The sequence below is a fragment of the Auxenochlorella protothecoides genome (genome assembly GCF_000733215.1).
Source record: "Auxenochlorella protothecoides strain 0710 unplaced genomic scaffold scaffold22, whole genome shotgun sequence".
Taxonomy (NCBI): Eukaryota; Viridiplantae; Chlorophyta; class Trebouxiophyceae; order Chlorellales; family Chlorellaceae; genus Auxenochlorella; species Auxenochlorella protothecoides.
This window is the reverse complement of record NW_011934209.1, coordinates 515,780-528,247: the sequence shown is the minus strand read 5'-3', so window position 1 is coordinate 528,247 and position 12,468 is coordinate 515,780. Positions and strand designations below refer to the sequence as shown.

The 12,468-nt window shown below is 67.0% G+C and overlaps 3 protein-coding genes across 3 annotated transcripts in view; 2 read left to right on the top strand and 1 right to left on the bottom strand.

Moving 5' to 3' along the window:
* Positions 1-3,834: 3,834 nt before the first annotated feature.
* Positions 3,835-5,424, top strand: F751_2428 (RuBisCO large subunit-binding protein subunit beta, chloroplastic; the record flags this gene model as incomplete). Its single annotated transcript, XM_011399296.1, has 1 exon — positions 3,835-5,424. One exon carries the CDS (start codon positions 3,835-3,837, stop codon positions 5,422-5,424), a length of 1,590 nt encoding a protein of 529 aa, XP_011397598.1.
* A 391-nt stretch (positions 5,425-5,815) lies between these two features.
* On the top strand, positions 5,816-6,175 carry F751_2427 (RuBisCO large subunit-binding protein subunit beta-2; the record flags this gene model as incomplete). The annotated part of the gene is made up of 1 exon (XM_011399295.1): positions 5,816-6,175. One exon carries the CDS (start codon positions 5,816-5,818, stop codon positions 6,173-6,175), a length of 360 nt encoding a protein of 119 aa, XP_011397597.1.
* A 3,853-nt stretch (positions 6,176-10,028) lies between these two features.
* Positions 10,029-12,468, bottom strand: part of F751_2426 (Transcription initiation factor TFIID subunit 1) — a gene marked incomplete at both ends in the record, with an annotated part of 9,672 nt that continues 7,232 nt past the window's right edge. Inside the window, 7 exons of the mRNA XM_011399294.1 lie at positions 10,029-10,178; positions 10,359-10,441; positions 10,545-10,662; positions 10,766-10,864; positions 11,026-11,111; positions 11,299-11,411; positions 11,717-12,468. The exon at positions 11,717-12,468 is cut by the window's right edge and continues 1,116 nt beyond it. Coding sequence (XP_011397596.1) covers positions 10,029-10,178; positions 10,359-10,441; positions 10,545-10,662; positions 10,766-10,864; positions 11,026-11,111; positions 11,299-11,411; positions 11,717-12,468 — 1,401 coding nt within the window. The remainder of the gene's footprint in view (positions 10,179-10,358; positions 10,442-10,544; positions 10,663-10,765; positions 10,865-11,025; positions 11,112-11,298; positions 11,412-11,716) is intronic.

Sequence of the window (12,468 nt, the reverse complement as noted above, 5' to 3'; positions counted from 1 at the left end):
CAATTCCTCAATCTCGAGGAGGTTCATGGCATCCCCGCCAGGAAGAAACAGGCCATCGAGGCCTGCCTCCGTAGAAAGGCGGAGGAGTACCAGGTGGACGCAGAGGGGAAGCGGGGGAGGAAGAAGACGGGCGAGACAGACGAGAAGAAGACGGACTGGTTCGTGCATGTTGGTTGGGCATTCTTCGCCCTCCTGTTCAACTTTCGCCGCTTCGAGGGCTGCGGTTGGTACTCAGCTGGGCACTGGCGCACCAACGGCTACAGCGTCACCGTGACCCTGCGGCGGCAGAGAGGACCCCCCCGGCCCGGCGACCCCCCGCCCCGCCCCCCCGACGCCCCGAAGACCAGCGGCAAGCGCACCCGCGGCGGGGCGCCCTTGGGCGCCCCAAACAGCAGGGGAATCGCCGACGAATACTACCGGTGAGCGGTCCGTAACTGTACCACTGGGGTGTGCGCTGATAGGGATGGCTCTCCTGGCTTGTCGACATGCTGCAGTGATTGCCTGGAACGCTTACAAGTGGTGCGGGAGTGTTGGCTGCTCTGTTCCCGGGAGTGACTGCGGGTGTGCAGTTTACCAGCAGCGAAGTGCGTTACCGTATGCAACTACCCACCCACCCACCAACCTCCCACACGTGCCGCGCTCCCACAACACAACTCACCCCCCCCGCCCCACCCCCCCTCACTAAAATTTGCAGGCGGGACCCCCTTCCAGAGGACGCCAAGGTACACCTGTACGTCGGCATCGACCCCGGCCGGACCAAGATGTTCACCGCGGTGGACGAACACGCCAACGTGACATCCTGCTCCTCCAAGGAGTTCCACGCCATGTCGGGGTCCAAGCGGCGGGAGAAGACCATGGCTAAGTGGCACGCAAAGGCCCCACCCTATGTCAAGAAGCTGCACCAGTGAGTGGTGATTGGTTTGTGGCGTTAATGCAGGGGTATGCCTCGCAGGGGTGGGCACTGTGTCGCGACACCTCGCATCGCTCCAACTGTACCAACCCTCTTGATCAACCCCCCCTCCCCCACTCCCTTCCCACAGGTGCCCGACCTATAAGACAGCGAGCACAGAGGTGCTCCTGTCGCGGGTCGCGTGGATCGTCCCCACCTTGCGACAGGGCCTGACCTGGCACAGGGACGAGAAGCCGTTCCGCAAGCTGCACCATCAGGCCTACGTTGGCAGGGAGCGGGCCATCAACCGGCTAGCGGAGCAGTTCCGCCCCCCCCCTGGCATGACCACTGTCGTGGGCGTGGGCAACTGGTCGGCCCAGGACCGGGGGGGCATCATGCGGGGGCCCCCGCCGGGGCCCTGGATCCGCTTCTTGCGGCGCCTGCGGCGGGTGTGCAGGGTGGTGGTGGTGGACGAGCACAGGTCATCAAAGCTGTGTTGCGCCTGTCACGCCACCCTGCATGCCCACCAGTACGTGCGGGTGCGCCGAGGCGAGGAGAAGCTGGTGGACGTGTGGGACACCAAGCGGTGTGTCAACAAGGGCTACAGAGTCCATGTTGTCAACCGCGACGTCAACGGGGCTGCCAACATGCTGATGCTGACCAAGTGCTTTTTTGCGAATACACCTCGTCCCACAACTTTTGGTGGACCCTCTGCTTCCCCTTCCTTTCCCCCCCCCCCCCCCCCCCCCCCCCCCCCCCCCCCCCCCCCCCCCCCCCCCCCCCCCCCCCCCCCCCCCCCCCCCCCCCCCCCCCCCCCCCCCCCCCCCCCCCCCCCCCCCCCCCCCCCCCCCCCCCCCCCCCCCCCCCCCCCCCCCCCCCCCCCCCCCCCCCCCCCCCCCCCCCCCCCCCCCCCCCCCCCCCCCCCCACCCGTGCCGCGCTCCCACAACACAACTCCCCCCCCCCACCCCACCCCCCCTCACTAAAATTTGCAGGCGGGACCCCCTTCCAGAGGACGCCAAGGTACACCTGTACGTCGGCATCGACCCCGGCCGGACCAAGATGTTCACCGCGGTGGACGAACACGCCAACGTGACATCCTGCTCCTCCAAGGAGTTCCACGCCATGTCGGGGTCCAAGCGGCGGGAGAAGACCATCGCAAAGTGGCACGCAAAGGCCCCACCCTATGTCAAGAAGCTGCACCAGTGAGTGGTGATTGGTTTGTGGCGTTAATGCAGGGGTATGCCTCGCAGGGGTGGGCACTGTGTCGCGACACCTCGCATCGCTCCAACTGTACCAACCCTCTTGATCAACCCCCCCTCCCCCACTCCCTTCCCACAGGTGCCCGACCTATAAGACAGCGAGCACAGAGGTGCTCCTGTCGCGGGTCGCGTGGATCGTTCCCACCTTGCGACAGGGCCTGACCTGGCACAGGGACGAGAAGCCGTTCCGCAAGCTGCACCATCAGGCCTACGTTGGCAGGGAGCGGGCCATCAACCGGCTAGCGGAGCAGTTCCGCCCCCCCCCCGGCATGACCACTGTCGTGGGCGTGGGCAACGTGGTCGGCCCGAGGGACCGGGGGGGCATCATGGCGGGGGCCCCCGCCGGGGCCCTGGATCCGCTTCTTGCGGCGCCTGCGGCGGGTGTGCAGGGTGGTGGTGGTGGACGAGCACAGGACTTCCAAACTGTGCTGCGCCTGTCACGCCACCCTGCACGCCCACCAGTACGTGCGGGTGCGCAACGGCGAGGAGAAGCTGGTGGACGTGTGGGACACCAAGCGGTGTGTCAACAAGGGCTACAGAGTCCATGTTGTCAACCGCGACGTCAACGGGGGGGTCAACATGCTGATGCTGACAAAGTGCTTTTTTGCGAATGCACTTCGTCCCACTGCATTTGGTGGCCCCCCTGCTTCGTCTTCTCCCGCCCTCCCACCCCCCCCACCCCCTCTGGTTCGCCATTAGAGGCAACCAACTGCGCCAGTCAGATCCCGCTTGCGGGAAGCAGCTGTGCAACCGGCGCAAGCCCGGTAGCGGCATATCTTCGGCTCGCGCGAAGCGCCCTTTCCACCCGCAATCCATTCGCCACGCCCCATTTGCCGCACAATGCATGGCGAGACCCTCTTTGATCATCATCCACCTCGACAGGCACGAGTGAAAAGGTTTAGATATTGGTCCTTGACAGCGAGGTGAGGGGATGTGTGTGCCGTGGCGTGAGCGAGTGCCTAGCCATCCCGGCCTTGGGAGCCTTCGAGACCTTGCATGCATTCCCTCCACGGTGCTCACACTGACCGTGCTTCTCGAGCCTTACCCACTCCTCTCAGATGATTTCCGCCATGGTATCCAGCGGCTCCGCCACGCGCGGCTTGATCGGCGTGCAAGGTGCGCTGCGGGTTTCTGGAAGTTGGGGATGGGGAGGTGAGGGACTCCGGCCGTCAGGGCCATGTGCGCGCCCCGGCAGTGTATCAGGGGCATGACATGGCTGCATCATGGTCGCATCGAGCGCATGGTGCACGCCTGTCATGCTGTTTCCTTGGCTGGAATGGGTGGGGCCCCGCTTGGTGTCGAGGGTCACGGCTCAGGGCCAGCCCATGGTAGAGTCGTGCACAGGCACCGGCGTGCATGCATTCGAGTGCATGCACCAGCTTGCCTCAAACATGGGATGCGGAGGCCGGACGATGTGCCGTGGCTGCGCATGATTGGTGCAGACTATGCTATTCCGGCACGTGGTGGCTTTGTGTACCCTGCCTCGGACATCCCCCAACCACCACCCCTCCTCCCCACTCCCATCACCCAATCGACCCCTCACTCCCCTCACACACACCTCCACAGGCCCTCGCCCCGCGCTGCGGCGCTCCGGCGTGCCCACGCGGCCGGCGCGGCGCGGCGCTGCGGTCACCCGCGCCGCCAAGCAGCTGCACTTCAACACCGATGGCGAGGCGCTGAAGCGCATGCAGGCGGGCGTGGACAAGCTGGCGAGCGTGGTAGGCGTGACCCTGGGCCCCAAGGGTCGCAACGTGGTGCTGGAGACCAAGTACGGCTCCCCCAAGATCGTGAACGACGGCGTGACCGTGGCGCGCGAGGTGGAGCTGGAGGACCCCGTGGAGAACATCGGGGCCAAGCTGGTGCGCCAGGCGGCCTCCAAGACCAACGACCTGGCTGGGGACGGGACCACAACGGCCACCATCCTGGCGGCGGGCATCATTCAGGAGGGCATGAAGATCGTGGCGGCGGGGGTGAACCCCGTCCAGGTCATCCGCGGGCTGGAGCGCACGGTGACGCACCTGGTGGCCGAGCTGGCCGCGCTTTCCACCGAGGTCTCCGACAACGAGCTGCGCGACGTAGCCACCGTGTCGGCCGGCGGCAACGCCGTCATCGGCGAGCTCATCGCGTCGGCCATGGCGCGCGTAGGGCGCGCGGGGGTGGTGACCATGGAGGAGTCCAAGACCGCGGAGGACAGCCTGCAGGTGGTGGAGGGCATGCAGTTCGACCGCGGCTACATCTCGCCCTACTTTGTCACCGACCCGGAGCGCATGGTGGCCGAGTACGAGGGCTGCCGCCTGCTGCTGGTGGACCGCAAGATCGCCACCGCGCGCGACATGGTGGGTGTGCTGGAGGGTGCCATCCGCGGCGGCTACCCGCTCCTCATCATGGCTGAGGACATCGAGCAGGAGGCGCTGGCCACGCTGGTGGTGAACAAGCTGCGCGGCGCGCTCAAGGTGGTGGCCGTCAAGGCCCCCGGCTTCGGCGAGCGCAAGACCTCCTACCTGGAGGACATCGCCATCCTCACCGGCGGCACCGTGGTGAAGGAGGAGATGGGTGTGTCCCTGGACGGCGCGGGGGAGGAGGTGCTGGGCACGGCGGCCAAGATCTCCGTCTCCAAGGAGAGCCTGACCATCGTGGGGGACAGCTCCACCGCGGAGGCCATCGCTGCGCGCGTGCGCCAGATCCGCAACATGGCCGCCGAGACGGAGGCCGAGTACGAGAAGGAGAAGCTGAACGAGCGCGTGGCGCGCCTGTCCGGCGGCGTGGCTGTCATCCAGGTGGGCGCCCAGACCGAGACTGAGCTGAAGGAGAAGAAGCTGCGCGTGGAGGACGCGCTGAACGCCACCAAGGCCGCGGTGGAGGAGGGCATCGTCACCGGCGGCGGCTGCACCCTGCTCCAGCTGGCGCAGCGCATCGACGCCTTCCGCGGCAGCCTGGACAACGACGAGCAGCGCATGGGCGCCGACATCCTGCGCCGCGCGCTGCCCTATCCGCTCAAGCTCATCGCCTCCAACGCGGGCGACAACGGGTCGGTGGTCATGCAGCGTGTGCTGGACGGCGGGTCGCCCGCCTTCGGCTACAACGCGGCAACTGGCGCGTACGAGGACCTGCTGGCCGCGGGCATCATCGATCCCGCCAAGGTCATCCGCTGCGCGCTGGAGAATGCCGCGTCCGTGGCCAAGACCTTCCTCACCTCCTCCGTCATCGTCACCGAGATCCCGCAGGAGGAGGGCGCGGCAGCTGCCCCGGCCGACGGCGGCTACGGCGGCTACTGAGCGATTGGTGGGCACCGAGCCCTCGCGGCCGAAGGCTCGGTAAAAGTGGTCGCACACCGCCCCCGATGGCGGTGCGCGGCTTTCGGTATGGCCGCACGAGGCCCGGTCCCCCATGCAGTCCACACACACACCATCCCCCCCAACAAAAAGCGCACAACCCCATCTGCGTGCCTCGTATCGTTGCTTGAGGCCTGGAACGACCAGGCGTTTCACATCAGACAGGATCAGGGGGGCGTACAGTCAGGTCAGGGCCCGCTGCCCCCGTGGCAACTCCAGGCAGGGGAGGGGGTGAGCAACAGACGGCTGGGACCCACGCCACGCACACGGCGTGGGCAGGGGAGGGTAGACGGGGTACGGGGACAACAGCCGCCGGGAAGGGGGTCCATGGGTCATGTGGGGAGCATGGCGGTGTGCCTTGCGATGCCCTGGAAATGGGCTGGGGCGTCAGGGTGAGGGCCGCCGTCACGTCTCTGAGCTCATCGCCTCCAACGCGGGCGACAACGGGTCGGTGGTCATGCAGCGTGTGCTGGACGGCGGGTCGCCCGCCTTCGGCTACAACGCGGCAACTGGCGCGTACGAGGACCTGCTGGCCGCGGGCATCATCGATCCCGCCAAGGTCATCCGCTGCGCGCTGGAGAATGCCGCGTCCGTGGCCAAGACCTTCCTCACCTCCTCCGTCATCGTCACCGAGATCCCGCAGGAGGAGGGCGCGGCAGCTGCCCCGGCCGACGGCGGCTACGGCGGCTACTGAGCGATTGGTGGGCACCGAGCCCTCGCGGCCGAAGGCTCGGTAAAAGTGGTCGCACACCGCCCCCGATGGCGGTGCGCGGCTTTCGGTATGGCCGCACGAGGCCCGGTCCCCCATGCAGTCCACACACACACCATCCCCCCCAACAAAAAGCGCACAACCCCATCTGCGTGCCTCGTATCGTTGCTTGAGGCCTGGAACGACCAGGCGTTTCACATCAGACAGGATCAGGGGGGCGTACAGTCAGGTCAGGGCCCGCTGCCCCCGTGGCAACTCCAGGCAGGGGAGGGGGTGAGCAACAGACGGCTGGGACCCACGCCACGCACACGGCGTGGGCAGGGGAGGGTAGACGGGGTACGGGGACAACAGCCGCCGGGAAGGGGGTCCATGGGTCATGTGGGGAGCATGGCGGTGTGCCTTGCGATGCCCTGGAAATGGGCTGGATGGGCTGGGTGAGGGCCGCCGTCAAGTCTCTGAGGGACCGGCAGCAGCCTCGGCGGGGGCAGCGTCGGGGGCAGCCTCGGCGGGTGCAGCGTCGGGGGCTGCCTCGGCGGTCGCACCATCGTCCTGGGGTGCCGCAGGCGGGCCGTCCTGTACGGGTGCCTCCTCAGCAGTCACAGGCGCCGCTGGGGGCGGGGAGGGAGCGGCGGGGACGGGCGCCGGCGCCTCGCCGGCAGCAGTGGGTGCCGCTGGGGGCGGGAAGGGCACTTTGGCAGGGGGGGCTTGGCTGGCGGGGATGGGTGCTGGAGGGGGCGGGGGGGGTGGATCGGAGTCGGCACCAGAGTGGGGCGGGCCCACAGGGGTCGGGGCCGGGGTCGGGGCCTGTCCCGAGGTGGGGGTGGGACCCGAGCCCACGCCAGTGCCCGCCGCCACGTCGCTGCCGGCGTCCGCCGCCGGCCCTGTGGTGGCCACCGACCCCAGGGCGGGCGCGGAGACTACCGTGGGCGGGCCGGCGGCCGGGCCGGTGGCCGTGGGCGGCACCGGCGCCGCCGCGGCGGGGGCCGCCTGCGCGGGACTGGGCGCTTTGGCCGCCGGCGCCGGCGCTTGTGTGGCGGGGAGTCCCCCCCCGGCCACGACGCCCTGGAGCGGGCGGCTGGCCGCCACACCGGCGAGGCCCCCGAACTGGGGCAGGCCGAACTGGCCGTTGTTGGGCAGGGAGCCCCCCTGCGGGAAGAGGCCGGGCCGCCCGCCCGCGGCGGCGGCGGCGGCAGCCAGCGCCACCTGTGCCTGCAGGTAGGCCGGGATCTGGTGCGCGCCCTGCGGCCGGCCGCCGCCCGAGGCGTTGGCCGCGGCGGCCGCCTGGTGTGCGGCCAGCTGTTGCTGCAGGCTGGCGTGGTGCTGCTGCAGGTAGGCCGCCGCCCCGGGGTTGGAGGCCAAGGCGCCCTGGGTGGCGGCGCCGTACGCGCCCTGGGGACCCGGCGCCGTAGGCGCCCTGAGGGGCGGCGCCCAAGGCCGGGCCGGGACCATGGGGCCCGGCGCCCAGCGCCCCCACAGCCCGCTGCCCCAGCCCCGGCCCCAGGTGGTGGGCCAGGCCTGCGGCGGCGGCGGCGGCGGGGCGGGTGAGGGGTGCCGGGGCCTGGGGGGCGGGGTGGTTGGGCCGCTGGCCCAGAGCCTGCGCCTTCTCGTCGTCCATGTCGGCGCAGGAGGCGCCGGGCCTGTGAGGTTGTGTGAAGGGGTGGGTGGCATGGGGGTCTGGTGTATGAACTTTGAACATGCAAGGAGGGCCATGTGAGCAGGAGGGGTGTGCCAGCGCGACAAGGGGAGCAGGTGTGTGCATGGCGCTGCCTTGCTGGGGGAGACGACTCGGCTGGCCCCTTCCCCATGACTTCGGTCCCCACTCACGCAGACCCCGACACCCGTCCGCTCACCTGCCGAAATTCAGCTCGCAGTACCAGCGCTCGTCCTCCCGCACGGTACGATCAAAGACATCCTTGCGCAGGACACGCCATTTGTTGCAGCGGTCGCAGCACACCCAGAGGTCTGCATCCACGATCGGTTCCGGGCCTTTCTGACGCTTGGCAGCTGTCGCCGTGCTCACGCGCTGGAAACCCTCGCCGCTCGCCCTTTTCGTGCTGCCCCGGCGCGAGTTGCTCCGATTTCGAATTCGAGCGAGGGCTGCGGCCTCCTCGTCGGAATCCTCCGACTCCCCGGGGTCACCATCCGACTCGACATCCAGGTCAGCCGGGGGACGACCCTGGTACTCGTCGGGGTACCCGTATCCTGGCCCACTCCTCGGCGGCATGGTGAACTCTATGTGAGTGCTGAGGACCCGTCGCAGGCTTACAAACCCGAGGGAAATCTCGGTCCAGGGGCGAAAGCTTTTGCGAGATGTTCTTTCTTTCTATAATGGCGATCCGTGTTCCTTCCCATGTTGATATCAGCAGGGAAAACCAACTCGTATGGATTCTGTTTCTCTGTGAACCATTGCTCTCATTACAAAGCCGATTCGATCATGCTAGTGTGGTCCTCGGGTAAGGGTGCTTCTGCGTCCCGCAGTCTCCCTGCGGTGACGTCGAGGGTGTTCATGTGAAGGATTGAAGTTCGACAAGAATGTGCAAATTCCCCAGAGACCCCCTATTAGGACGCCAAATTTTGGACATTGAATCTCAAGCGGCAGGATGTTGCTGCCGTGGATCAGTTGCAGCCTGATGCTGTGCCTAGCAACCCCGAAGAAAGTTCAGACAAGGCTGATTTCGGATATTCAACGCTGTTAACCCTGAAATTGAGCATAGAAACGCCGCTACAAGCGAATTTTGGCCTGGATTTCGCAGGTGTATACGCATACGCTGATCTGTCAATAGGTCGAGAAGCTTTTTGGGGACTAGTGCGACTGTTGAGCATGGGACGTGTCCTGGTGCTCATACCTTTGAAAGCCTTGGACCTACCAAATGCCTGGCATCATTTATCATGAATGAGAACCAACACTACTGTCCCAAATAGATTGAGTAGCATGGTAGCAAGCCCTCGATGTCATTATGGAATGATTGGTGGGTCTTGATGATGCATGGCAAGGTTCGGCATCCAGCAGGCCTGGGTTCCTCATCTCAGCATGCAGGCTCTCATACCAATGGCATGTTGGGTGTCTCTGAAGACGATCCGGGTGAAGTGCATTCCAGTGACGGTGCTGGTAGAGATGTGGAGGAACGTTGCTGCTGCTGGTGTCAGAGGATGGCAGCGAGTCAGCAGATAAATCGCTGGATGCTCTTTATGAAGGTAAAGGCTACAACCCCAGCTTCCCCTATCACAACGAGCGGTGCCTGATGGCTCTCTGTACCACACGTGTTTGTTTATGTCAAGTGGCATAAGGCGCTGCAAGGAAAATCAAGGGAAGGGCTGAGCGCTGCCAGGAAGTATGGGCCAAACTGCAACTCAAGGTGTTGACTGTACTTGCAAAGGGGTGCTCCTCCCAGAGGCAGGTTTGTCACACAGCCGCGGGCTCCACCCAGGTGTCCTCAGGATCCTGGCAGCCAGCTCCTGGCCTGCGGCAGGAGGAGCGTGGCCAAAGTATCGTCCCCGCTGCTGACGCCTCTGCACGACATCGCCCACTCCAGCTCCCACAGCACCATGGTTATGTCCGAAACAAGGCAGTGTACAACGGATCTGCGACACTCCCCACGCACCTATCGTAGTTCATGCTGCAGTACCATGGGTCATTGGAGCTAGGGCTCACTGTGTCCTGATACACGGCCCTGCATGTGGGAAAGGTGGGTTCACGATGGGTGTATCGCTTTGACGGCGAGGCACAGGAACGTAATCTGGCAGCTCACAGGCCTTCCCGGTGCGAACTGCGCCATCGGAAGGCCCAATTCCATACCCCTGCCCAAGCCAAGCCCCTCCACACCAGGCGCCAGATCACTCACGGGCTGATCACTCGCCACTTCTGGCACGCGTTGCACTGGACCCATTGGTCCTGCTGCACGGCCATTTGAGGCGCCAGGGCTGCATGCGGTTCGGCGGCCACGGGAGCATATTCGGGGTAGGGTTCCGGCGGGGCGTCCCAGGCGGCCTGTGCGGGGCCATCGGGAGCTGTTGGCCATGGAGAAAGGTTTGGGTGGCCGGCTTGCAGGTGCTACAGCAATCAGCAGCCCCCGTGAGGCCAGCTACTCCCTCCACAGCCACATGGGGTCCGTCCCGACAGGCTTGGACCCTAATCTCCCCACATTGTCCTACGAATCACACAGCGCACCTGAGCTGCACTGATCTCGGGGTACAGGGCCTCGATCTCCACCTCGGCGTCTGATACCAGGCCCTCGGCATAAGAGATGACATCTAAGGATTGCGAGGGGGAGGACATTGGGAGAGGTGCATTCAGCGTCTTGATGAGCTGCTGGGTCCATGCAATGTGATCGTTCCATGCTCTGCGTCGCCTCACCAGGGCCACCATGCCGGCCGTGGCCGATGGAGTTGTACTTGATGGCGTTGGTCAGGATGGCATTCAGGTCCTGGCGGAACCCATCGACGCTGGTGTACTTGCCGTTCCCAGCTTTCTTCTGTGAACAAGGATGGGGACCGGCAGGGTTCTCAATCGCCCTTCCATGGCACCGAACCGAAAACATAAACTCGCTCCCAACCCTCCCTTTCAGGTGCACCAACTCCCTTCCAACCTCCAAGCCTTGCCTGTATCTTATCGAGGTACATCTCGTCCTGTGGCCGGACCCAGTTGTGGTAGTCGGGAGCCGCCGCCGAGGTGACCTGGTTGGTGTGAGGAGTTTGCCGGCGGGAGGGATGCTGCTTTGGAGTGTGACCAAGATCGCAAGTCCACCCATCCTTGGTTCGATGGAATACCTCCTTCCGGGCACCGAGGTGCCCCCCAAACCTCAGCTCAACGTGGGCCCTCCTCTCCGTCCACGCACCGGACCCCCAAAGTACATCTTCCAGAGCTTCTTGCGCTTCAGCCGGGTGATGATGGTGGTGATGAACTTGTTCACCGGATGCTTGCCTGGGAAGGGGTGGAGGAGGGGGGGTGGGTGGGAGGAAGGCGGGCGGGGGCCTGGGGAAGGGGCGGTGCAAGGGCCAGGCGGGAGAGGAGCGAGTGTGCACAGTGTTTGCCGTCACGCAGACCACACAAACATCAGTGAGCCTCAGACCCAGGACACCATCCCCATCCCCCCCTTCCTCCAAAGCACCTCTGGGCTTGTCGTCCGGCCCCGTCAGTGCCGCCACGGCCGCCACGCTCTGCACAGCGGATGCACGACGCGCACGTTTTGCAGGACCGGGCGCCGCCCTGGGCTTGGAGGCCCTGCGGTGCGGCGGGTGGTGGGTTGGAGCGGGGGACTGCGCGGCGCCCTGGATGGCTTCTGGGACCGTGCACGCGACGTGCAGAGCCTTTGGCTCGACTCCCACGAAGTCCTTTCATACCCACCCTCCCTTCGTCAGCAGCAGCCTCTCCTCCCAACCCCTCCCTCCAAAGAACAGATCCAAACTGCGACGCACCGGGAGCGCCGCGAGGCCGACGGCGCTTCGGGGTCGGAGGACTCGTCGCCAAAGTCGCGTGAGCGCCTGGCCGCCGCCCCCCCCCCGCCGCCGCGCCGGCCGGCCCTCCACTCGCCGTCCGACGCGTGGTCCTCCGCCGCCTCCGGCTCGAAGTCGGCGTCTTCGGCGCCGTCGGCGCCGTCCGACAGCGCCAGGTCGTCCGCGTACATTTCCAGCAGGCTGCTGCGCTGGCGCTTGGCGGAGCGCGGCGCCAGCGAGGAGGTCAGCGAGGGCGCGGGCGCCGGCGCGGCGCCGCCGGGGGACTGCGGCGCTGCGGGTCCCAGCTTGATCTTCAGCTTGAAGCGGGGGGCGGGGAGCGCCCCGCCATCTCCGTCCCCGGCGCCGCCGCGCGCCGCGCCGGGCGCCGCGCGCGCGTCCACCGTGGCGCCCGAGTCGGCGGGCCGCGCCTCGCGGCTGGCGGCCCGCCCGTCGACCGGCGCGAGGTGGCGGGCCGGGCGTGAGCCACCCCCCCGCCGCCCCCCGCCGTCGGCGAGAAGTCGGGGTCCTCGGCGTCGGCCCACGCCGTCGCCTGCAGGGGGCGCGGCCCAGGCGGCGGCGTGGCGGCCTCGTCGGGCCCCGGCGAGGCGCGCTCCACCAGCTCCTCCTCGTCGGGGGACATAGTCGGAAGAGGGCTCCGCCTCCGCCACCGCGCCGGCCTCGTCCTCGCTGCTGATCAGCTCCAGGTCGTCGTCCTCCAGGTAGACCGGCGCCGAGGCCGCGGGGCGCGGGCCGGTCGCGGGCGGCGTGCCGTCGCCGGGCGCGGCACCCTGGCCGTCTGCAGAGGGTGCCTGGACGTCGCCAGCGCCCTCGCCGCCGGCGCCCGA